Source organism: Epinephelus lanceolatus, chromosome 5 (genome assembly GCF_041903045.1).
Source record: "Epinephelus lanceolatus isolate andai-2023 chromosome 5, ASM4190304v1, whole genome shotgun sequence".
NCBI lineage: Eukaryota > Metazoa > Chordata > Actinopteri > Perciformes > Serranidae > Epinephelus > Epinephelus lanceolatus.
In genome coordinates this window covers 27,936,453-27,960,827 of record NC_135738.1, presented here as the reverse complement: position 1 = coordinate 27,960,827, position 24,375 = coordinate 27,936,453, and the positions used below count along the sequence as shown (strand labels likewise).

Below are 24,375 nucleotides of genomic sequence, written 5' to 3'. Positions count from 1 at the left end.
CTCTGCCAGCCTTTTACTGCAGCCGTCTGCACTTCCTGCTTGTGTTTTGGGTGTTTTGCCCTCAGTTTTGGCTTCAGCAAGAGAAACACATGCTCAGTTGGATTCAGGTCAGATGATATGACTTGGCCATTGCAGAACATTCCACTTCTTTGCCTTAAAAATGTCTTTGGTTGCTTTTGCAATATGCTTCAGGTCAATGTCCAACTGCACTGTGAAGCATCGTCCAATGAGTTTTGAAGCATTTAGTTGAATCTGAGCAGGTAATGTAGCCCCAAACACTTCAGCTTTCATCAAAGCTGAGAGTCTGCACTTTAAGCAGGTATTCATTGTTTCATTTAAAACCCATTGTGGTGGTGTACAGAGCCAAAATGACGACAACTGTATCATTGTCCAAATAATTATGGACCTGACTATAATTCCCCAAAAGGAAATACCAGAAGCAAAAAAAAAAATTAAAACAAAAACAAGATTCACAGTTTTTTATATATATATATATATATATATATATATGTATATTCATGTATCATAACTCATTTGCGTGGTACTTAAAATCTTTTTTGAAAATCAGAAATGAGGAATGACTGCGCGATACTTCAGCGCATGCGCAGTACACCCCGGTGCTCCATACACCAGTGTTCAAACTGTGCGAACAACTGCGTCGTCCGGTTCAGCAGCGTAAACAGAGGTTCAGCGTTTCCAATGCGGTGGTTCGGATTTGGCTTCAACGCTTTTGGACAGATATTCGTCCCCGATAAATTAATTAAAGGAGAGTGCAGCGACCCTGTAAAGGAGGTTAAAGTGAGTAGTCCAACAGAGCTTAATGGTCAGGTGGACAGAAGTGGAGGCTGCTTTGATACTGATTTTCAAATTAGAGCAAGTTGGAGTCGAAGAGCATCTGTGTATTTGGATGGTGAGTCTGTCCAAGATAAAAGAGCTCTGGTTGAGCACTCTTATCAGAAATAGAAAGCGTCTTTCATGCCACACTCATGACATAAATATTAACTCGTGTATTCATCATGTTCTCTCTCTGTGTCTGTCTGTCTGTCTGTCTGTCTGTAGGTGACAGCTGTGTGTGCCTGGCAGGTTTCGTCTCCACTGAGTCATGTGGCAGTCCTCTGAAAGAGAGCCGGGGCTGTAAGGATGCCATCATCAGTGAGTCCTACCTGACCCTCGCTTTCTCAGACAGAGTTGAGTCCTGGGATCTGCAGAAGGAAGAGAAGACTCTAACATGGAGCATGGAAATAAAAACACACTCAGACAGCTCAGGTAATGTATATCCTAATACAGCGGTGGAGGATAATTAAGTACATTTACTTAAGTACAATTTTGAGGTACTTGTACTTTGCCTGAGTATTTCCATTTGTTGCTACTTTATATTTCTACGTCACTACATCACAGAGGGAAATATTGTACTTTTTACTGCACTACATACACCGATCAGCCGAAACGTCAAAACCACTGTCAGGTGAAGTGAATAACATTGATCATTTTGTTACAATGCAGTGTTCTGCTGGGAAACCTTTGGGTCCTGGCATTCATATGGATGCCTCTTGACACACTCTACCTGCCCAAACACGGTTGCAGATCAAGTACCCCGCCTCATGGCTACAGCACTGTAGATGGCAGACTACTCAAGAATGGCTCAAGGAACATAACAAAGAGCTCTAGGCGTTCACCTGGCCTCCAAATTCCCCAGATCCCAGTCTCATTGAGCATCTGTGGGACCTGCCAGTACCTCACCTCACAACCCACAAAACGTAGAGGATCTGCCGCCAATGCCCTGGTGCCAGACTCCACAAGGCACTCCTCAGAGGTCTGTGTCCATGCCTCAACAGGTCAGAGCCAAGTTTGATCCAAGGAGGCCCCAACAGGGTTTGGGGGTGCAGTGCTTGGTCTTAAACTGTGTTTAGGTAGGTGGAGTGCATCAAGTTGCATCCATGAATGCCAGGACTAAACGTTTCCCAACAGAACATTGCATTGTGACAAGATGATCAATGTTTTTCACTTCACCTGGTTTTGGTTAATCAGTACATACTCCACTACACCACAGGGGGGAATATTGTACTTGCAACTGCATTAGCCTACATATATTTTACAGCTATAGTTTCTCTGAATCTTTATGTATTGTTATAGACTAAAAGCCGACATCCCTTGGAGAGACCCTGAAGTCACACCTATAGAAAGCTCCATAATTAAACACTCTGAAAGGGGTCATTTTGCATTGTGAGGTATTTTACTTTTGCTACTTTTAGTACATTTTGCAGGTAATACTTGAGTACTCAAGTAGAAATTTTAACACAGGCTTTTACTTGTAGCAGAGTACTTTTACAGTGTGCTATCAGTACTCTTACTTGAGAACCAAATCTGAGTACTTTGAGTACTTTCACTACTATCCTAACTTCTTTGACAGCTTCTAGAAGTCGAATGTGTTAATTGAATAAACAGTACTCTTCTTGCTGCCTTCCAGGACCCCCTGTGAATCTCCCATTGGTCCCTGGTGGTTACATAGCCACAACACCGCCCCTCTACCGCTCCTTATCACCACACCTGAGAGCCAAGAGTCTGGCACTGAGTGCAGAGCATGCCATCCTTCTCAGTGCCTCTGGAGCTGTGTACACCTGGGGACTGGGCAGGTAGACCTCACACATCTGTCTTTACTGGGAATCAGAGAAGTAACACCCACATGCATATCTTGATCTTATGTGTGTGCATGTGTTTATTTGTCAGCCATGGTCAGTTGGGGCACGGAGGCCTCACCTCTGAGGACGAGCCCAGGGCAGTGGAGGCACTCTGGGGGATGCCCATGAGCTGTATCGCTACAGGAAGCTGGCACTCTGTCTGTATTAGTGGTAAGTGTCACACAAGGTGTTGGCAGTGGAAAGAGTTGTACCCTCACTGTGAGGATTAAATGACCTTTTGCTTCAGATGGGGGTGACCTTTACGTGTGGGGCTGGAATGAAAGTGGGCAGCTTGGACTTCCATCACGAGGTCTGAGGAAGGCAGCAGAGCAGCAGAGTAGCCAACAAGCAGGTAAATCTGTTTCCCTATAACACTTCACCTTAAAACACAATCAAAGTCAGTTCTTTTTACCCACCGTGCTATCTGTTGATCCAGACACTTTATTGTACTTAGCTGCATTGTTTTTTTATGGCATGTATGATTGTTACAATATTCCCACTCTTAAGTATCAGCATTTCCACAGCATCTATAAAGGACGCTTGCCAAGTGATTAACTCTGAGCATCAGAGATACTGTGGATTCACTCTCTTTATATCTTTTTCAAACGTGTGTTTGGCACTTGAAGCACCATAAACTCATTGCCGTCAAGCTCCATTGTACCTCAAAATACAAATTTAAAAACTACTTAAATGTACAGACATAATTTGGAGTAAAGCATTATATCGTCATGAATGAACCACCCCCTTGAACTGTTATATAATTTCATACATGTTGCCAAATATGCTGCTCATGGTAGCCACTTAAAGTAATGACTTGAGTTGTAGTAAGTACTACAACATTAACTGTGCTGAACAGGAGAACCACGCCAAGATGCCCGCACATCTCTCGCTGACGAGCAGCAGGAGGGAGAGAAACATGAGGAGGTATTCATATCGATCCAGGCATTCCCGGCTCTGCTGGATATCACTCCATCATGTGAAATCAAGACGGTCAGCTGTGGCTGCAGACACACAGCTGCAGTAACAAGTAAGAAATCACATCTGACAAAAGCTGTGTATTGATCATTGTTATTGAATGGGTGCACATTTTCTTGGCAAACCTATGTCATTGTCTTTATCTTATATTTTCTAATTCCAGCCACAGGTGACCTCTACACATGGGGCTGGGGTAAGTTTGAATTCAGAGCCAACAAGACCCAAACAGGGTGTCATTGGCTGTGTTGCAAATGTGTTAAATCTCTGTAGCATGTTCCCAGTATCAGTTTAATTAATCAGTACACTTAGAGCAAAACCTAGTTATATGTTGAACTCACCCTGTCCTTTTTTTCCCCATCATTTCAGGGGAGTACGGCCAACTTGGACACCAGAATTTAATCAGTTCGGATGAGCCCCAGCGTGTGGAGTTCTTCAGGGAGCAGCAGATGTGTGTGGAGGATGTAGTGTGCGGGGCGTGGAATACTTTTGCTGCTGTCACCAAGGAGGAAGTAGCTTGATCATAAAAATACTTTGGAATCCCCTTGAGAGACATGGACACTGAACTTTGGACAATGTACAAGGAAGTGTAAATATTCACAACAAAAAGACTTTAAATTAAATATATTTTGTAACATACAAGTTCTTCTCATTTGTCTTTATAAAAAAACAAGAAAATTTGTAAATGTATAGTTTTTGGAAATAATTTTAATTTTCTGTATAGTAATAAAAAATCACAGGTTTTATATTTCACAAACGTTGCATAAAATAGTTAAGGCAGTAAAATCCACAGCTTATATTAATTTAAGGCAAATGTCTAAAATAGTTCCAACTGAAAATTAAACACCATGTGAGAGTTATAGGTTGGTGCATTTCCACAGTCCGTTAGATGTCTTCACAGCACAATCTTGAAAGAACTGCAGACAAATCAAGATATAACAGGCGGTTAAGAGTGAACAAAACTGTGTGAAGTGTCAGTGACAACAGTGGTTAGTTTTTCACTCACCTGACAAAATCCGGCGACCTTGAAATGACGTGCTGAAACTCCGAGAGGTTCACGGTTCCATCCTTGTCGATGTCTGACTCTTCAAGAATCTGAAGAACATACAAAGGAAACAACTATTGAGCCCACTTACACATCCTTGTACCACTCTATTTTAACCATCTAGTGTGCCTCTCACATCTTCAAAGAGGAGAAGCCTCAGTGAACTTACATTGCTGATGAGCTGTCTCATTTCATCAGGGTTTAGTCTTGTGTCATCTGTCTCACCGGTCAGGCAGTTTACCAGCTTCTCCAGATCACCACTATCAAGAGTTCCGTCATCGTCAAAGTCTGAAAGTATCAACATTCTTATTACAGACTGATAGCCCACATGAATCAATAATAACCAGCTCGCTTTTATTTTTTTTAATCAACGTCTTTACCAAAAATACGGAATGCATAGTGGGATTTGATTTCCAGAGTAGCAGAGTCGCTGAAGGCACTCAAGAGATCCAGAAAGTCCTCGAATGTGAGGCTTCCATCTTTGTGTTCAGATGTGGAGAATACATGGCAGATTCTTTTCCTGAAAGGGTTGGACTGTGACAGGAACAAGCACAAGGGTCAGCACAGATTGTCAGCGCGTGAAGCACTTCCTCAAGAACATACAAAGTACAGGACAATCCTAGCCATGCTTTAAGAACTAAGTGCTCCACATAACACCACATTTCCACTGCTTTACTATCAAACAGTTTCTCACCTTGAGCTCTGGCAGAGTGAGAATCCTCTCCATGGGCACTCTGGTGTTTGGGAGGTCTTTCTCATCTTTTGTGAGCAGTTCAGTGAATCTCTTGTGAGCGCTAAACACACATACACACACGCACACAAAGCTTAATCATGGATCACAATAAGCGGTGCTAGATTGATTACAGTGCTTTTGTAAACTGGTAACGTGTAATGTGATATGCAGCTGATCACTTACAGAAGAATTTCTTGTTTTGTCAAGAATGTCAGTTCCTACGAGTAAAAGTGAGCATTATTAAAATAAGTAGTCAAAGATTAAACAGGAACAATACAAATAAACAACACTGGAATACATTTATGAGTTTCATTTATTTTAAAACATCAATAGTCTGATTAACTGTAGTGATATTGGCAATATTAGCTTTTATACTACTAAAAAGCTTCATGACAAGTGGTAGTTCATTATGGCTGCCATTAGCGTTATGTATAGTTTAACGTTGTAGGAAAGACAGACCGTAAATAAACCAAACTTTACTCCTAATGACAAGGCTGCACTAGTTTTATTTTACCTGAAAACATTAGGCTAAGATTGCTACGTCACGACATGTTATTACGGTACGTAAAAACAACTGTTGTCAAAATTAGCCGCTCGGTTAACAGTATTACGATACAAAATTTGCTTTTGAAGACATTATGGGCACTTACTTGATATTCCGAGAGCAAGTCCTTCCCAAGTTGACTTGCCGTGGTGCCCATTTTCAAAACTTCGACTCGAAAGTATACTTTTGTTGTTGTAAAAAGTTATACACCGAACTATTAGTCAACAACTCGGTTTTACATCGCTTACTTCCGGTATCTGGCTGGATTTCCTGTGAGCTACGTAATGGTTTCCATAGTGACGTACTTGCAAACAGCTGCCATCACGACAAAAGGACGGCAACAGGTGACAGCTAGGGCTAACCTGTGCAGTTAGGACTTTTTAATCCAATTTTGACACAGTTTATATGTTAGTTGAATAAAATAAAAAAAGCTTAAAAGTTAAAAAAAAAAAAAGCTCGTTACATACATTTTTATTTCCAATTGATGTGAAAATCTTAAACTTCTTTTAAAAGTATTTTCGTGGCATGTTTGTTTCTTTGCTTTTATTTGAGAGTAACAGCTGATAGGTGACAGGAAACAAGGAGATAGAAACAGGGGAAATGACCACCCAGTCCACATCAGGGATGTCAAACTCATTTTAATTCATAATCCATATACAGTCCAATTTGATCTCAAGTGGGCCAGACTGGTAAAACCTTTACAGAATATCCTATAAATAACAACACCTGTAAATGTTTCCCTTTCTTTCAGTGTAAAGAAGTACAAGTACTCTGAAAACGGTCATCCATTTACAAAACACATGATGAAGAGGCCTGGGATTTCTTTAGAAAAATATGTCAGTTTTCCCAGATGCAGTCAGTCTGCTACTCACATGTGCATACATTTGTGTAGTGCTGGCATCACAAAACCAAACTAAAGTGGAAGCTATTGAGGAAGCAGTTTTATTCATACCCCTGTCTTACAAACCATTCATAAATCAAAGGTTTTGGCAGTGCTTTAAAAATTGTGTTCCACAAGCACAGTTTTAAGATAAAAGTCTGAAGCAGATTGTTTTGCACTTTTGAACAGTGTTCACTATCTTTAAATATGACCACAATAAGTATTTACTGTTATTTCAGATAACCATATTCTGGTTTGGTGAAAAGCATTTGAAGCAGCATTTTACATGAAGTAGGATACTCACTGCTAAACTGTGCTCCTGAAACCTGCCGCCGCTAAGCCTTGACAAGTGCAATATAAGTCAACATTAGGTATGCAAAGTCATCCAGTGGGCTAGATTGGATCCTTTGGCCGACCACTTCTGGTCCACAGGACATATGTTTGATGAACCTGGTGTAAGGGAATGACCCTGGATGGCAAAAGTGCCACCACCCCATCATTTAACTTGCCTACTATGCTTCAGTATACCAAAAAACGTTCCAGCAAAAGTAAAGATACTGCATTTAGAAAATGTATCTAAAAGTAAATCTTAGCTATAATTGGCAATTAGTTGTAAAAAAACAAAGGAAACCAAACCAAACCAAAAACAAACAAAAAAACACCAAAAAGTCTCAGAAGTAACCCATCATAATGTTGATTTTAAAACTTTATTTTAACAGGGTTATTTTGTTTTGTTTTTGCAGAAGATCCAGTTAGTGTGTTATGTCTCTAAATAGAAATGAATTGTGCCTCTTAGCCTGTACTACATACAAAATGAAAATACATAAGGGAAGTTCCAGCCTTCTACCTTAAATTTACAGCAGGCCTACAACAGTAATTCTTTCTATATATGTTGTCTCATTTGTTTTCTTTGCAATGTCTTGATGCCATCCGGAGTTAATAATATATAAATTGCAAAATTAAAACAAATGTGTTTCTATTTTGCTAGATATTTTTTAATAGTATGTCATTTCCCTTAACAAATACAAAGTCAAACTCTAACAACTATTACAAACATCTTCATTTTATAATAGATCATGTTTTTGTTGTTATAACCATAACCAAACAAAATCAGGACTTTGATGCATGTTAATAAAATCTACCATTAAAAAGGCTTACTAGTATACAAACATATAAAAAAAGATATGTGATCATATATCTACAAAGCCACATCTTCTGGTAATGCATTAATTCACAGAGTATTTGCTAACGGATTTTTCTGAACAACACTGGATGAAGAAGAGGATCTTGACAGGATGATCAGGAGAAGTTTACTTCAGTCCTGGCTAAGCTCCTTGATTTGTCTCCCAGTCTGTTGTATCTGAAAAATATCAAATAATAATAATTAAAAAAACTCTTATTGCAAGAAATAGAATCATACAAAACTGAAAGAATTGTACCTATCATTTTTGTTCCCTCCTTGGTCTCAGCTGGAACACCGGTCCCGTACTCATTCACACCAGTGATTCTGAAGAAGTAAATTCCTCCCTCCTCCAGGTCAGACACCTTGTAGGACAGTCGGCGGCATTTGTCTGTGAGTCTCGTCCACCCCTTCCTGCTGAGGTCCCGTATATCTACAAGGTAGCTCTTGACAGGGCCTCCTCCCTCATTCTCAGGGATGTCCCAGGTAACGGTGGCAGAGCTCTTGGTCACATCTTTCACTCTGATCTGCGCTGGCGGACCAGGTGAATCCAAAACCCTCACACTCAGTGTCAAAGAGGCAGATCCAGCAACGTTTTGAAATTTGACAATGTATTTGCCAGAGTCATCACGAGTTGCCCCTTCCACTGTGATAGAGGTGACAGAGCTGCTGGTGTTGATCAGTCCTCTGATCCTCAGATCTACATCTGCTTTTTCCCATGTCACATTAGGAACAGGTTTGCCTGTGAAAGGCACAGTCAAAGTGAAGGAGCTGCCATCTTTAACAAGCAGGGTCTTCCTCATATCTGGGCTAATATCAAACCTGGGCTCCTCCTCTCTATCCACGGCCACTTCAGGATCTGTCTCAGGACTTGGCTCGCTGATGCCAATCTTGTTTATGGATCTGACAGTAAAAACATATGCCGTCCCTGATGTGAGGCCAGTTACTGTAAACTCTGTTCTGTCTGTGTTATGAACACCAACAGTCCACTCTTCTTCTGCTGGTGTTTTGTATTCAACCTTGTATCCTGTAACTGCTGCTCCACCATCAAACAGCGGCTTGTTCCATGACAGTGTGATGGCAGTCCTGGATGAATCGATGACAGTTGGTTTTGCAGGAGGGGAAGGGAGAAACTTTGGATCCTCAGCCAGAGTGAGTGGGCAGGGGAGACTGGGTTCACTTAGCCCAGCAGCATTCTCAGCGAAGACTCTGAATTCATACTCACACCCCTCATGCAGCCCGCTAGCTTTGAATCGTAGGTCATAGACAGGCTTCTTGTTAATACAAACCCATCGGACACCCAGCTTCTCCCTTCTCTCAACGATGTAACCACTGATTCGGCTACCACCATCAGAGGCAGGTCTCTTCCAGCAGATAGTCATGGCCTCGCTGGTTGCACTTGTGACCTCAACATCAGTCGGGGGGGATGGGATAGTAAAGGGATCGACGGCCTTGATGGGCTCACTTTCCAAAGTCTCACCTTCCCCATATTTGTTTACTGCCTTCACCCTAAACAGGTATTCGTTTCCTTTGAGTAGCTTTGTAATTTTGCAGGTAGTTGCCATCATGTCACCGTACATAAGGGTCCAGGCTACACGGCTGGTTTCACACTTTTCAACAATGTAATGCATGATCTCGGCACCGCCAGTCTCATGAGGGGGTCCCCATGACAGGGTGCATTTCTCTGCTGAGAGTCCAGACACTTCCAGAGGTCCAGCAGGTGGGCCTGGCCTGTCCAGGACCTTGCAGGTGATAGTCCTGGATGTCACACCCCCTGTACTCTGTAGGGTCAGAGTATACTGTCCAGAGTCTTTCCTAACACTTTCTCTGATAAGAAGAGAGGTATGCGTCTTTGTTGCAGTTACCTCAACCCTTCCCTTGCTTCCGATATTTCTACCATTCTTCAACCAAAACACTGTGGGGTTAGGGCGGCCAGAGATGTCAGCATCTATTCTTAGGAGGTCTCCTGCTTTGACAACCACCGCCTGTCTAAATTTGTCCTCCAAGATAATTTTGGGCGGGTCCACATCATGCTGCACTGTAACAGGTCCGGTGGTTTCAGAGGGCGCACTAAAGTTCTCGGCTGCATTCTTTGCAGTCACACGAAAATCATACTGTTCTCCCTCTGTGAGGCCAGTCACTTCCAAGAAGGTGTCCAGTAAGTTGGTGAAGTTGCACTTAAGCCAGCAACTCTCTGGCAGCTCTTTACGCTCAACAATGTACCCAGTTATTTTAGCCCCGCCATCATATTCTGGTTTGTCCCAGGACAGGGAAACTGAGCTGTTAGTTATATTGGTGACTGTGAGGTTGTGTGGGGGATCGCACTGGTCTCTTGCTGCCACAGGCTCAGATGCCTTACTGCATGGTCCAACACCGGCTATATTCTCAGCACAGACCCGAAACTCATATATCAGACCTTCTTCAACACTTGTTACCTTAAACTGGTTGTCAGTCACTGGGCTTCTGTTTAACTTTGTCCACAAAATACTGCTCTGATCTTTGCATTCAATATGATAACCAATGACAGGACTGCCACTGTCACTGTCTGGCTTGCTCCATGCAACCACCACGATGGACTTTGAGGCACTGACAACATGGAGATTAGTTGGTGGACCAGGGGGCTTAAAGGGATACTGGGCAAAGACATGCTCAGACTCAACAAACTGGCTTTTGCCGTAGCGATTTTCTGTAGCAATACGAAACTGATATTCAGTGCCCTGTGTCAGACGGGAAATCTTGATTGATGTCCTGGCAACTGTAGCTGACACAGTCTGCCATATTGTGCTGCCTGTATCTCTCTTCTCAACAACGTAATTACTGATTGGACATCCGCCAGTGTAGTGAGGGGGCTGCCATGACAATGACATAAAGTCAGCACTCACTTCATCCACTCTGAACTCACTTGGTGGTCCAGGTCTTTCAAATACATTAACAAAGATTTCAGCGGATGTGGTTCCAGATGAGTTGGTCAGGGTCACCTCATACATGCCAACATCTGATCTGGTTGCATCTTTGATAATGATCTGAGACGATGTGTCAGATGTGTGCACATTTACTCTGCTTGTCTCTTTCAGCAAGTTGCCATCTTTCTTCCAGGCTGCTGTTGGTGGTGGCACACCCTTGAATGGAACGTCGATCTTTAAATCATTTCCTGCCTTTGCAGTGAATGTGTTGGACAGCAAATTAATAACGGGCTCAGCATTGGTATCCTTTACTGTAACAGGTGCCAAAAGGGACTTTGGTTCACTTTTTCCCTTTTCATTCACAGCAGTAACTCTAAAGAAATACTCCTTTCCTTTTTCCAGCCCATTAATAGTCACTTCTGGTGCTTTACTCTGTGAACACAATGCCCACGTATCATCTCCCTTGGCCTGCATTTCTACCATATAACAAGTGATTTTGCTTCCTCCATCATGGCCAGGCTTCTCCCAAAAGAGTCTTGCACTATTGGAAGTAACATCACTGACTGTGATTTTGCCAGGAGCCAGAGGAGCCTCCGACACTTTAACAGGCTCAGAGATCTCTGCTGGCAGTCCAGTGCCAAACTCATTCACGGCAAGGACACGGAAATAATAGAAGCTCCCTTCCTGGAGATTGTCAATCTTGTATGAGTTTCTCACACAGTTGCTACAGACACTTGTGAATGCTTTTCTGGCCTCCTCTCGCTTTTCTACAATGTAGTGGGAAATCTTTGCTCCTCCGTCGATGAGAGGTGCCTCCCAGGAGATGGACACAGAGTCCCTCTTCACATCCTTTACCTCTAAGTTGGTTGGTGCGCTGGGAGAGTCCAACACTCTGACATTAATGAATGCTGATTTAGTGCCTCTGCAGTTCTCAGCAGTCAATACATACTTTCCTGTGTGACTTCTATTGACATTCTCGATCACTAACTCTGTGTGGGAGCTTGTTACTTCAATTTGAGCACGTTCACTGACAGCGCCGCCTTCTTTTGACCATTTAACCTCAGGCTCTGGCCTTCCTCTGATGGTGACAAGGAGACGTAACGTGGAGCAGGCCCGAACACTGACAATCTTCCTCAAGGTAGAGTCCAACTCAATCTCAGGTGCCTCCAGTTTTTCAGCAGCTACCACAGTCTCAGGTAGATCCACATGCTCTCCAACTCCAGCGACGTTCATTGCACGGATACGAAAATTGTACTTTGCATTTTCTCTCAGTCTCTTCACAGTGTAGCTTGTGTCCTCTACACCTGTGCTTGGTGTACATGCGGTCCATTCGTCTTCTGCTTCTTCTTTCATCTCAACTACAAATCCACTGATGCCTGCACCTCCATCATAGATGGGCCTTGACCAGGTCAGAGACACAGTACTGCCAGAATAGTCTGTCACTTTGGGGTTGGTGGGGGGACCAGGTGGGTAAGTAGCTTCACATATTTTTATAAATTCACTTGGCTCACTGGGTGCACCCACGCCACCAGCATTCTCTGCCATTACTCTAAACTGATAGTAATGTCCCTCAGTGAGCCCTGTGCATCGGAATCGCAAATCATTCAGTCTTCTCTTGTTGCATTTGGTCCACCTGACACCCTCTTTGTCACATTTCTCCAGGATGTAGCCTTCAATCTCTGAGCCTCCATCACTCTCGGGTCTTTCCCATGATAGCACGACAGAGTCACCAGTCACAGCGCTGGCTGTAGGGGTTGAAGGTGCACTAGGTGTTTTAAAAGGGTTCTGTGCAATGAATGGGTCTGATTCCAGGAATTCACCAACACCAAATTTATTCACAGCAGCTATTCTGAATATATACTCTTTCCCCTGCACCAGTTTTGTCACTTTGTAGCTGACAGCTTCAACTTGAGACTCAACCCCTGTCCATGTAACACGGCTGGTCTCCCTTTTTTCAACAATGTAGTGAGTAACACTGGCACCGCCATCATTTAAAGGAGGGTTCCAGTGAAGATTACACTTCTCTGCACTGACAGCTTTCACCTTCAAAGGTCCGTCTGGAGGACCAGGTCGATCCAGGACCTTCACATTAGCTGAGACGGATGTAGTTCCACCAATGTTACTGAGGTTCAAGACAAAGCGTCCCCCATCCACTCGAGCACAGTCCCTGACGGTAAGAGTCGTATGAGTGAGGGTGTTTTTGATCTCCATTCTCGGCGTACCTTTGTCAATTTCTTTTCCATCCTTCAGCCATATTATTGCAGGAAGGGGCTTCCCAGAGTAATCAGCATCAATAACGAATGTCTCGCCAGCCTGAACAATAGTAGCGCTCTTGAATTTAGGATCCATGAACGCTTTGGGTCCTTCAATGACATCCTGAGCGATGATGATTACGCTTTCTGAGGGTGTGCTCCAGACGCCAGCACCGTTCTTAGCAGTTACTCTAAACTCGTAACCTTGACCTCCTGTCAGACCTGTGACTGTGAACTCAGTCTCAATAACATTGGTGAAGTTTGCCTTCATCCATCTGCCATCTGGGAGCTCCTTCTTTTCAACAACGTAGCCTGTAATTGTGCTTCCTCCGTCATACTTGGGTTTTGCCCACTGAAGTGTGATTTTGTCTCTAGTGATGACAACAGCTTCAGGTTTACCAGGTGGATCACAGCGGTCTCGTGCCACGTAGCTTTCAGATATCTTGCTAGGTGGGCTGAGTCCTGCAATATTCTCAGCAATGACTCTGAATTCATACTCAATGCCTTCCTCCAGTCCACTTGCTTTGAAGCGAGCATCAGGTAGGACAAGTTTGTTCAGCTTGGTCCATAAAATGCTGTTCTTCTCTTTGCGCTCAAGGTGATAGCCGGTGATGGGGCTGCCTCCATCTTTAGCTGGAGGCTCCCATTCAACCACCATGCTGTACTTTGTCACTGAGGACACGAAGGGGGTGCCAGGAGCTGTTGGCACACTGAAAGGATATTGTGCAACCACAATAGGAGAGGTGATTGCAGTACTCTTTCCATACCTATTTTCTGCAAACACTCTGAATTGATATTCATTTCCTGTCTTCAGTTTGGTGACTTTGATTGTGGTTCTTACTGTCGTTGCCGACACAGTCTGCCAGTCTGTACTTAAAACGTCCCGTTTCTCCACTACATAGTTGTCTAGCTGACAGCCTCCTGTGTATTCTGGCGCCCCCCAGGAGATGGTAACATAGTCAGAACTGATCTCATCAATCTTCACAGGCCCTGTGGGTGGGTCGGGCTTTTCAAGAACAACCACAGTAATTTCTCCTGTATATTTTCCAGCGCTGTTGCTTGCCGTGATGGAGTATTGACCAGAGTGCTCCCTGGCAGCATGTCTGATATGAAGAACTGTTAATGGTGATGTATTTGACACTTCTAATCTTGATGTCTCTTTGACTGGCTGAGCATCTTTTTTCCATTCAATCTTCGGTGCTGGGTGTCCAGTCACTGGGATCTCTACTTTCAGATCTTCCCCATTCTTGACAGTAAATGTGCCAAAAGTTATCTGGAGCTCTGGCTTAATAGCCTTTTCCTTATCTGTGACAGGGCCAGGCTGGACCCCAGGGTGGTGTTCTGCACTCTCTGCAGCAGTAGCAGCCTGACCTGGTGTGAGGAAAGACAGCATCAAATAAGGAAAACATTTGATGGTATCACTGTGCAGACTGGTTATACAAAATTAGTCTATGTGACTTTTAAATGCATTTGAGTAAACGGATTAAACTGTTGAGTGAATGTTAAAATATGGATAACTTGTGTAATTTGTTTTTTGAAATTTTCGGAACTTCCAACTTTATCTTACATAGATAACACCGTCAAGAAGTGAAGGTTAGATCATTTCCACAAGTATGTTTTTTGCATTTATCTGTGATTGTTAATTTAATCATAATTAAATTGAATTCTTAAGAAAAGTATGACTTTTTATTATCTAGACCACACAGTGATGGGATGAATGCATGACATACCTTGGACATTGGCTGTGAGGGGTGGCTGGGTATTGTTTGCTGTGAGCTCTGCGTGAGGTGTCACATTTATATTTAGAGTGTGAGATGTGTCTTCTGCTTTCTTCCCCGCCTACAAAAGAAAATAGTCTGTCAGAGAGTATAAAGATAAACACCAGCTTAAACAATCAGCGTGACGTGTTTCTTTTTTCCCTTTTATTGTAAGACTGTTATGTTGTTTGGTGAAAAAAACATTTTAAAATTGCTATACATCTAGAATCTTTAGACATATTTTCAAAGCAGCATAAACAGTCCATGTTTCCTTTATCAGTTTCTGTATAATAGGCTATGTAGTGCTTGAGCTATTCTTTATTTTGTTTAGTTTATCTTCTAAACCCTCATCTCATGAAACTACACATAATCTCTCACAAATTATTTATTTGTTTATTTCTTAAGTTTTATTTTATGTTGTTTTTTCTTTACTATTTACATTTATATTGTCTGTTTTTCTCACCTTGTATACGTAGCCTATATGTCTTAGTATAAATGAGCTCTTTCTCTTTTCTATATGTCGAGAAGATCAACAACAGTTCAAGTGACAAAAACACACATTTTGCTATTCATAATAGAATTTTGACAAAACTAACTTTAGTAATCAAGCTAGCACGTAGGTTATCATAGTGAGTGTGATGTGTTGGTAACAGAAACTGTTGATGGAGTTAAAAATAACTAGAGGCATGGCAGACCAGGCTGCCATCTGCTCGACTGAACAGATACACCTCTATTATTATCTAACCCTTAAAGCTCTTACCTTTTCACTTTAGAAAGAACTTCAATAAAGACAAATCATTACTCAAAAAGTAGCTGCCAGATAGTTCAATAACTATCAAGATACGATATAAGATATAAGATTGTTACAAGTATTATAGTTTCAAACACAACTGTACTTACTTCGTTGTTGCTGGCCTCCATTGTTCCTCTCACTTGTCCTTATTTATGTATAAGAAATGAGATGAAAATTCAAAATCCAGCTAGTTCAGGTAATCAGTAGCATCGACTGTGATGAGCCCCCAAACTGTGTGGCAGAGATTCACAACTCTGCCAATCACTGCTTGCTTTATCTCTAAAAGCATGCAGAGACTAAAATAACCATGTTGCCTGATTGGCCAGCTGCTCATTCTTTCAAAGTTAGCTGAGCCATCGTGGGTCAGCGAGGGAAAACTTGGACACTTGCTCAACAGTAAAATATTGCACACACACTCTTCCAGTTATAAGGGGGATTACCATATTACTTTACAGTTTAGATATCATCTAAATAGCTTTGTGTATGTGTGTTCATTGGGGGTTGGTTGAGTTATGTGAGCACATTAGTGAGCAGCCTTCCTAAACAAATGCTCGGTCACTGCAACACTATGAGTGGGTGAGGGCAGTGGTGGAATGTAACGAAGTACATTAACTCAAATACTGTACTTAGAATTTTCAGGCACTTTTACTTTACTTAAATATTTTCATTTTCTGCTACTTTATACTTGTAATAAACTACATTTCAGAGGCAAACACTGTCACCTACTTTGCACACTGTTCATGGGCAGATTTTGAGACACTGGGCACAGATTTACTTAGGGCCCCACCACCTCCTCAAAATAGGAGCAGGACACACAGTCTTTGCGGTGGTTTTGTGTCTCTTTGCAGTCGTTATGCTTCTTTTTGTGTCACTTTGTGGTAATTTTGTGTCTCCTTGTGGTGGTACTGTGTCTCCTTGGTTTAATTTATGTGTATCTTTAAGTAAATTTGTGTCCTTGTCAGATTCTATCCTTTTTTTTTCTACTTGATTATGCACTGTACTGAGGAAGCTGCTACAATTTCGTCATGCACCAGTATGATGACAATAAAGGAAATTCTGATTCAGATTCTGATGTAGGCTATAGGATGTAAAATTGTTCTTTTTTTTATGTTATGAAAAAGTAAAAAGTAAGTATAAAAAGTATATGTTAGACTGCCCCCTGAATTTAATTGATATGTATCTAAGGAATAATTTTTCTGCTATTTCTTCTGCTGTTATCAAATACCAACCTTTTATAATATTAAAATGTAAAAATATTAAACATTAAACTTGTAATTACACTGATATTAACATACATTTATACAGTTTTAATGTGGAAACTACGAGATCATTCAAGTACTTTCTAGAAACATTTATTCTGAAAACTTGAACCGGAAATACACCAATAAACACCGACGAAGAAGAACACGTGTAACCAAGGAAGCCGGATGAATGAAGCTCATGATGAAGCTAGCTGAGTTAAGCTAACACACCGGTGCTGAGAAAAAACAGGATATAAAACAAATTATGCGAATGTGAATAAGAGTTTGTTGTGTGTTTTAAAAAAGGCCTTTAATCTGCTGTTTGTTCCAGGACACTGGCTTTGACACGGTGATATTACGCGACTGTCAAAATAAAAAGGTGAGTACCTGATTGTGTTATGGACAAACAACCAGTAGCTATTAGTTTCTGTCACAGACATTATCAGTGTCAGTGGTGGAATTCACTCAGATAACCTTACTGCAGTTTAGTACTAATTTGAGGTATGTTTATTTTACTGCAACTGAATTCATTTCGGGGATATGCTGCATTTTTTTTACTTTACTATCTTACACTTGTCTAAACAATGCATCATGTTTTATAAATTCATAATATATTTTGTACATAAAAAAAATATGATTAATATATTGATTTATCTGTAAGAATGATCCATTAGGTCACATAATAACAACAGAAATCACTGGGTCAGCAATATGAGTACTTTTAGTTATACTTACTTGCTTAAGCTGATAATATATATGCACTTACACTTGAGTAATATTGAAATGCATGAGTTTTACTTGTAATGGAGTACTTTAACTGTGTGGTACTGCTATTTTTTCACTTAAGTAAAGGATCTAAATACTTTTCCAACCTCTGTTCAGTGTGAAGGGGGTCTGTTTAGGGTTTCTGTCTTCCACTGATGTTAACAACCCTGGTTGTAGAGTTGTAGTACACTAAATTAAATGTCATGCCAGTTTAATAACTGATAAAATGAACTGGCAACAATTTAGATAATTGATTAATTTAGTTTAGTTTATTTATTTGCACATACATGTGTGTAGAAACGATAGTATAATGTTAAAAGTTTAAACATTGTGCAGGAGAGGTTAGAAGCCAAGAAATGTCTTACGAAGATGCCTCCCTTATTAAATATCAGCAATCATACATAAAGAAAAAGATGAAAACAAACATTGCATAATTGATCAAAGTTACAAGACTAAGCAGTAATATAAAACTGATAGAAATGTACAAATTACAGAAAAAGTTTGTTTATAAGTTAAAATGCATCACATATGTATTAATGAAGTGTTATGAGTCTTTGCAAATTAGTCCCTTTAGATGTTTTTAAATAATGATAATAAAGATTTTGATTGCATAGTTGATTGATTGATGTTGAATAGTAGTTGATTTATCAATAAAATCACAGGCAGACTAATCAATAATTGTTCTTTGCAGGCATGTTCACAGGCTACTCATGTGACCCAGCGCTCTGTCAGCAAAATGACATCTAAAAGACCTGCTATAGTGAACCCCATTGTCAAACCTCATGCCTCTGTGCCTCACTGCACACCAGCAGATCCAACCATGCCACTCCAGTTTGTGTATAGCAACTGGGACTTTGTCACAGATGTGCATCGGAGCAGCGAAAGCAGACTTGGGGTTGAATCACCACCAACCAACTTTGACGCGACCATCCAGTCCGGCTGGACAGACAGGATGAACAGGGGGCTCTTCCGCTACCATCTGGGTGATTTACAAACGCGTATCCTGCCGGGTCCGCGTGGCTATGTGGCCCAGCTGAATATTCAAAGAGGAATAGAGAGAAGAAAGCCTCAGGAGATACTCAGCATTCAGCAGGAGTTCAGTGCCAAGCAGTTTAATTTTAACAAAATCAATCCAGAGGAAATCATATTTGAGATGATTAAGGACGCTGAGGGAGGACATGAAAAAGGACAGGTGCATCAACCCTGCAGGATGGTTGTGCTGGTCAATGTCAGCCCTTTGGAGTTTGGACATTGTCTCTTTGTTCCAGATCCTTCACGCTGTTTCCCACAGGTCGTGACGAAGTTCGCCCTCCAGGGTGGTATTGAATCTGTGCTCCTGAGCTCTGATCCTGGCTTCCGTGTGGGGTTCAATAGTCTGGGAGCGTTTGCGTCTGTCAATCATTTGCACCTACACGGGTACTACCTGGATCATGAGCTCAAGTTAGAATCGATGCCAGTCAAACCGCTGGTCCCGGAAAAGGGGTTTTATCACTTGTTGGACTTTCCTGCAGGCTTTTTGTTTTACACAGAATCAGAGGGGGTGGAGAAAGTTGCAGGAGCAGTCTGTCAAGTCACAGACTTTCTCGTGGACCGTAATATTGCTCACAACCTGTTCTTGACTAGAGGATGTCCGCCCTGTGATCGCATGCAGAACGAAAAGGATCACAGTTCGAGAAAGGGTGTTCGTATCGCTGTATGGCCCAGAGCATCGTGCTTCGGTGCCAAGGAGGAGTCTGCCTTCAATGTTGCGCTCTGTGAGCTGGCTGGACATTTACCATTTAAGAACAAGAAGGACTACGAGCTCACTTCTGAGAGCGATGTAATAGGTATCATCCAGCAGTATCTGTTGCCTGACGCAGAGTTTCACACGCTGGAACAGCAGCTTACTCGTCATTTGTTGGATTTATAGTGTGTAGACATTAAAGACTTTTTAAATCCTGTGCTGGGTGTTCAAATCAACCAGAAGCTACGCATTCTTCACAGGTTCTGTAATATGTTCAGGCTTTTGTTGACATCAGTAAGTAAAAGGAATATCTTTACACTTGGTTATACTTTGGGAACTATAAATCTTCTGTCCTGTATCTGGCCTAAACAAAACACTGGATGAGCACAAAATATCTTCTTATACAAATATATCAGTCAGAATAAACTGTATTTAATGGACGACTTGATGTGCTGTATTAAAACTTGTGTCAAATAAACTGCCAAAAAAACTTTATCTTAAGATATTCAAGTCACTTTTGTATTTATTTAGGGAGTGTGCATGTGAAGCATAGCGACACACATTTTGGTTATTTAAGTCACAATACAATTTTGTGGCGAGTTTAAATATGTTGCGACATGCTGAGTATTGCAATAAAATATATTACAATATATTGCGATTTATTACATTTTTTTAAGTGTAAATTATGTCCCCAAAAACGTTGTCTTCTGTTTTATCCAGTAAGATAAAGTTTTCAGTCCGTTCGTCTCACCTCAGCCATTTTATCACAGCAGCAAAATGTACCTAGTGGGCTGAAAAAGCAATTTATTATATTATTCCAGTAAGCTATCTAAAATTTAATTTGTATTTGTAATATTTTTAATTCATATAATAAAAAATAGATATTTGCCAGTGTGTGACGATATGATAATGCCACACAAAAATATCGGGATACTGTGCTGTATCGTTTTTTTTCCCACACTCCAACTGTTTAGCTGTAAAATGAGAAAGTTTGTGACATGGCCACCATGTTGGATACATTTAACCGAAGTAATAAGCACAGCCCACAAGCCAGACCACCTTGCTCATGTTACAGCTAAACAGTGCACTAAAATATGTGTCTGAAAACATTTTAGGTGAGAAATAGGCAATGCAGTAATGCAGTAGAATCTTGATTCATATTAGATCAGCGCTGCCTAGTTTGACAGTCACAGTTAACGAGCAGTGATTGACAGCTGTGTCAGAGAGTCCTCAGCTCTGATTGGTTGTTGTTGCCGAAATTCCTGTCTGATTTTAGTGAATGCCACTGGAGGCGGCAGGAAGAGGAAGAGGGACATAATTTTTTCACAGATTATCTTTCTCATGTACTTCTTTCAGAATATAGTGACAGTTTTAGCAAATATGACAAAGATATTTTCATAAAAATTACCGACTGTGACTTTAAGGGATTTGGTTGTTCATGCTGGCTCACTGACATTGTTTAGGATATTTGTTACACCTGTGCTTTTTCTGTGAAGACATCAGATAATCAGTTGTGAAAAAGCCCAGGGTGTTATGTTTATTGATTAAGTAATAAAAGTAATATGGAGATACATTTTTCCAAGGCATTGATTTGATGAGTTTAAATCAGTGGTCAATTGTAGGACAGCACACAGAACAGCATGAGGCGGAGATGAGAGGATTAAACATAATTAAATGTATGTAAAACATACTTGTGTTGCTCTCAGGCTCTCGGGTTGTCCTCTTGTAGCAAAGGGAAACAGCCACAAGAGAGTGAGCATGCAACAGAAGAGTTGTGCAAACTGAAAATTGCTGATGATGCTGACAACAGTGTGTGAGAGTGTGTGTGTGTGTGTGTTTGAGATTGACCAAGACACCTTGGAGCAAAAAGAGAGGGGGGTAACAAGGTATTTAAGTGTATTTTGCACTCTCTCTCTTTAATCTCCAGCTTTTTATTTGTGTCAGAATTCTCAGTCCATGATATGTAAAATACTTTTGCGAAGCAAGACGTTCCAGAAGTTGGCTAAAGCCATAATAGATTTCTCTCATGGAAAACATTTCGACATTTCACATTAGGAATAGCAAAGGTGTAAATAATACTACTAATGATGGCTGTTTTCCATTTAGCTACTTTAGTTTCAGGTTCCTGGTATTGTGCATGCTGGCTCCCTATCACACTGTTATCACTAGGAACACCTGCGCTATGAAAAAGGCCCAGGCTGTTTAGACTGAGTACATCACCTTAATTGCTGTATACACATTATGGGAATTTGCTCATAGTTCCTGTTGGGATGTGTGAGGGTAGTCTCCACATTTCTTTACCATTCGGCACTTCCTGTTTCACACATTGTGCAGCCGGCAGTTGAACTGACAGTGGAGTGGTGGCCCAAAGGTTAGAGAGGTGAGCCTGTGACTGACAGGTCGTGGATTTGATCCCAGGACTTACAGGATAACTCAAGTGTGGAAAGCACACTTGCCCCTCCCTCATTACCACCAGTTAACTGTCCTCGGGCAAGACCCTTAACCCCAACGGTTGTAGTTAAGCTGCTCAAAGGCCGCGACAGATGTGACGCTCTGTTAATGCTCACGGTGAAACTTCACTACATAAATAAAGGTTTAGAAAAACGAAAAGAAAGCTGCAGTCAGACACAGTTTACACACATATATATGCTACACAAATAAATGTATAATGTTTTATTTGTTTAACCAGTTTAACTTGGAAAAAATGACTCCTCACATCTTTCTCTTACTCTAAAAGAAATACAAGGCACACAAGCTGCTTCAACACGCCTGACAGCAGCAATGCTCAGATCAAGGGAGATGCCACACATCCTCCCCGAAGAGCAAATCATGTGCCAGAATGACATCACCAAGGTAGCAGTGCTAAGCCGAGCAGTAAGATCAATGAGCGTAGATACCCGCTCACTTGTTTTAATGAAGTTCCTCATTGCTGAGCACACAACTAGTGCAATAATCTATATGTTGAGCTGCTGACGGTCTTGAATCGGTATCAGTATCTAGGAAATTTGACTGGCGGAGCACAAAAATACATTCTCTAGTTTCTGATACATGTTCTCTGTAGCACTTATTTATCATTTTGCACAAAAATAATGCAGCAATAAAAGCTGAAAAAAGATTTAAGACTTTTAAGGTTATGTCTTCACACTTATTTGTGCAGTTTAATTAGTTGCTGCATCTTTTTACTTATGAAATGACACCTACTCTATGCTATTGTAAGTCTTGGGTCTTTGGCAAGGGGTCCTTAGAGTTACTGCCAGGGAGGTGCTAAATTATTGTTTGATAGTTTTTTTGAAAATGAAAATATGCCCGAAATCTAAACAGCTTACTTTGCAACAATAGACATGAACAATAGAGATGAAAATGTCCTGTAACAGGGTGGGCATTTGGTGTCAGGATATCCTGAGCTGGACTGATACATTTCTCTTATAGTTAAACAAATGTTTTAATACATTTGATTTATTTTGGTGGTACTGGGATAAGTAAGACAAGTACACCAGTTACAAATCAGAGTTGTCAATTTAATTCTCAATCAATAGCAGTTTTATTGGCCTTATAGTATGTAACACAGAATAAGCAGTGACATAGCTTTTTCCTGTTACTGGTTTAAGGCAGTGATCCTGACTTTGAAGCACACTTTTTAAACATGACACTTGAGCTGAGAGGCAAGTGCAAGACAGGACCGGATAGGTAGGTCTGGATCATATTTACTATTTACATTTGGGAGTCTGTGTTTAAACATTCACCCTTTTCCCACTGTGGATGTTACGTAGTGCAAACTGAAGTGACAAAGTTAACTCTAACTCGTACGTCACCATGGTTGAATACTGAGAAAGTGACAAAACCATCAAAACAGTTTTTGCCAGTCAGGCAGGAACTTCTGAGGAGACATATGGCAGCCAGTATATGAACAAAGAGATTATTTACACAGAGGCATCACTGTTTGACATTTTGGGAAGTACGCTTTTTTGCTGCCTTGCTGACAGATGAGCTGCTTATTTTGGCATAAAAATTAGAAATGGGTAAATAGCTCGCCAAACTCTGTTAAAAAGTAACACAAACTGCCTACCTGCACCTCTCACGCTCCCTAATTAAGATATTATCGTGAGCAAAGTCACCTCTAGTTGCCTGGCAACTGGAAAATAGTCCAGCAAATAACCCTTTTCAAAACAGTGAATTGTTGTTTTTGCACTTTGGTTGTTGGTATAATGTGTTAATAAGTGAGCTTTGGAGATGCTGGTGGGAGGGTATTGTTTTAGGCAGATTTTTCTGTGTCCTTGTTTCTAGTTTGTATGCAAAGATGAGCTTACAGGCTCGATCGACAAACAGACCAAACAGACATGAGAGTGATATCAACATGTCATCTTTCAGCAAAAAAGCTAAAATGTTAAAGTATTCCGTTAAAGGTGACTACAACCTACCAAAGCAATAGCTCTCTGTGGATGAAACACTGGTTTTACATGATTTTAACATCCTCATACAGCCCAAAACATTGAATTTGCTGAGTTGCAGTTACAAAAGCAAGGCCCCTCAACAACTTCCAGTCATAATGTGAATGCGTAGTGTATTTTCTGAGGAAGACGTAGGTCTATAATGTCGGCTGGGCAGTGAGGGGTAAACTCACACGCTACAAGATTGTACATAGCTACTCTTTCACTCCACACAAACTCTATAAAATGAGTCTCAAATGTTTTTCAGTCCAAGGACCCCTTAGCTGAAAGAGAAACGGAGCAGGGACCCTCTACCGCATATATGGTATAAAAATGAGCTGCATGTTACACTGTGCCTACAATAAAGTGTAGGGCAGCCTAATGTGCCATGTATAAACATGACTTTTTATGGTGCATATAATATGAAGTTATTAAAATGATAGTTAGTGACAGATACATATATTTACACATCATATTTTAAT

General features: G+C 41.1%; 4 protein-coding genes across 7 annotated transcripts; 2 read left to right on the top strand and 2 right to left on the bottom strand.

Annotated features, from left to right (window-relative positions):
* The first annotated feature begins 624 nt into the window (after nucleotides 1-624).
* Nucleotides 625-4,570, top strand: rccd1 (RCC1 domain containing 1). The gene is made up of 8 exons (XM_033634374.2): nucleotides 625-910; nucleotides 1,060-1,266; nucleotides 2,468-2,633; nucleotides 2,728-2,849; nucleotides 2,926-3,030; nucleotides 3,535-3,705; nucleotides 3,817-3,846; nucleotides 4,020-4,570. Exons 1-8 carry the CDS (start codon nucleotides 700-702, stop codon nucleotides 4,169-4,171), a joined length of 1,164 nt encoding a protein of 387 aa, XP_033490265.1. The 5' UTR covers nucleotides 625-699; the 3' UTR covers nucleotides 4,172-4,570.
* Nucleotides 4,341-6,247, bottom strand: cib1 (calcium and integrin binding 1 (calmyrin)). The gene is made up of 7 exons (XM_033634375.1): nucleotides 6,079-6,247; nucleotides 5,612-5,646; nucleotides 5,390-5,489; nucleotides 5,076-5,229; nucleotides 4,865-4,983; nucleotides 4,657-4,745; nucleotides 4,341-4,567 (listed from the first exon to the last, which is right to left on the bottom strand). The coding sequence occupies exons 1-7, from the start codon at nucleotides 6,127-6,129 to the stop codon at nucleotides 4,546-4,548; spliced, it is 570 nt and encodes a 189-aa protein (XP_033490266.1). The 5' UTR covers nucleotides 6,130-6,247; the 3' UTR covers nucleotides 4,341-4,545.
* A 1,276-nt stretch (nucleotides 6,248-7,523) lies between these two features.
* Nucleotides 7,524-15,982, bottom strand: LOC117262501 (titin-like). The gene is made up of 4 exons (XM_033635503.2): nucleotides 15,845-15,982; nucleotides 14,918-15,026; nucleotides 8,292-14,558; nucleotides 7,524-8,212 (listed from the first exon to the last, which is right to left on the bottom strand). The coding sequence occupies exons 1-4, from the start codon at nucleotides 15,863-15,865 to the stop codon at nucleotides 8,178-8,180; spliced, it is 6,432 nt and encodes a 2,143-aa protein (XP_033491394.2). The 5' UTR covers nucleotides 15,866-15,982; the 3' UTR covers nucleotides 7,524-8,177.
* Nucleotides 15,983-17,136: 1,154 nt separating this feature from the next.
* On the top strand, nucleotides 17,137-19,961 carry gdpgp1 (GDP-D-glucose phosphorylase 1). 4 transcript variants are annotated; one of them, XM_033634730.2, is made up of 3 exons: nucleotides 17,140-17,194; nucleotides 17,310-17,357; nucleotides 18,435-19,961. In XM_033634730.2, the coding sequence occupies exon 3, from the start codon at nucleotides 18,480-18,482 to the stop codon at nucleotides 19,650-19,652; it is 1,173 nt and encodes a 390-aa protein (XP_033490621.2). In that variant the 5' UTR covers nucleotides 17,140-17,194; nucleotides 17,310-17,357; nucleotides 18,435-18,479; the 3' UTR covers nucleotides 19,653-19,961. The 4 variants fall into 4 exon arrangements, with proteins under 4 accessions (XP_078024136.1, XP_033490620.2, XP_033490621.2 ...); XM_078168011.1 differs by having other exon boundaries at nucleotides 17,180-17,194; nucleotides 18,556-19,961; XM_078168010.1 differs by having other exon boundaries at nucleotides 17,137-17,357; nucleotides 18,553-19,961.
* The last annotated feature ends 4,414 nt before the right edge of the window (nucleotides 19,962-24,375 follow it).

Coding starts and splice junctions, on each gene's coding strand:
- LOC117262501 (XM_033635503.2), bottom strand. CDS start 15,865: ATGGAGGCCAGCAACAACGAA. Junction 15,027..15,844: donor TGGAGGCCAGCAACAACGAA/GTAAGTACAGTT, acceptor TTTCTTTTGTAG/GCGGGGAAGAAAGCAGAAGA. Junction 14,559..14,917: donor CCTCACAGCCAATGTCCAAG/GTATGTCATGCA, acceptor TCCTCACACCAG/GTCAGGCTGCTACTGCTGCA.
- gdpgp1 (XM_033634729.2), top strand. CDS start 18,480: ATGACATCTAAAAGACCTGCTATAGTGAACCCCATTGTCAAACCTCAT.
- cib1 (XM_033634375.1), bottom strand. CDS start 6,129: ATGGGCACCACGGCAAGTCAACTTGGGAAGGACTTGCTCTCGGAATAT. Junction 5,647..6,078: donor ACTTGCTCTCGGAATATCAA/GTAAGTGCCCAT, acceptor TTTTACTCGTAG/GAACTGACATTCTTGACAAA. Junction 4,746..4,864: donor TGAGACAGCTCATCAGCAAT/GTAAGTTCACTG, acceptor TATGTTCTTCAG/ATTCTTGAAGAGTCAGACAT.
- rccd1 (XM_033634374.2), top strand. CDS start 700: ATGCGGTGGTTCGGATTTGGCTTCAACGCTTTTGGACAGATATTCGTC. Junction 1,267..2,467: donor AACACACTCAGACAGCTCAG/GTAATGTATATC, acceptor GCTGCCTTCCAG/GACCCCCTGTGAATCTCCCA. Junction 3,031..3,534: donor GCAGAGTAGCCAACAAGCAG/GTAAATCTGTTT, acceptor TGTGCTGAACAG/GAGAACCACGCCAAGATGCC.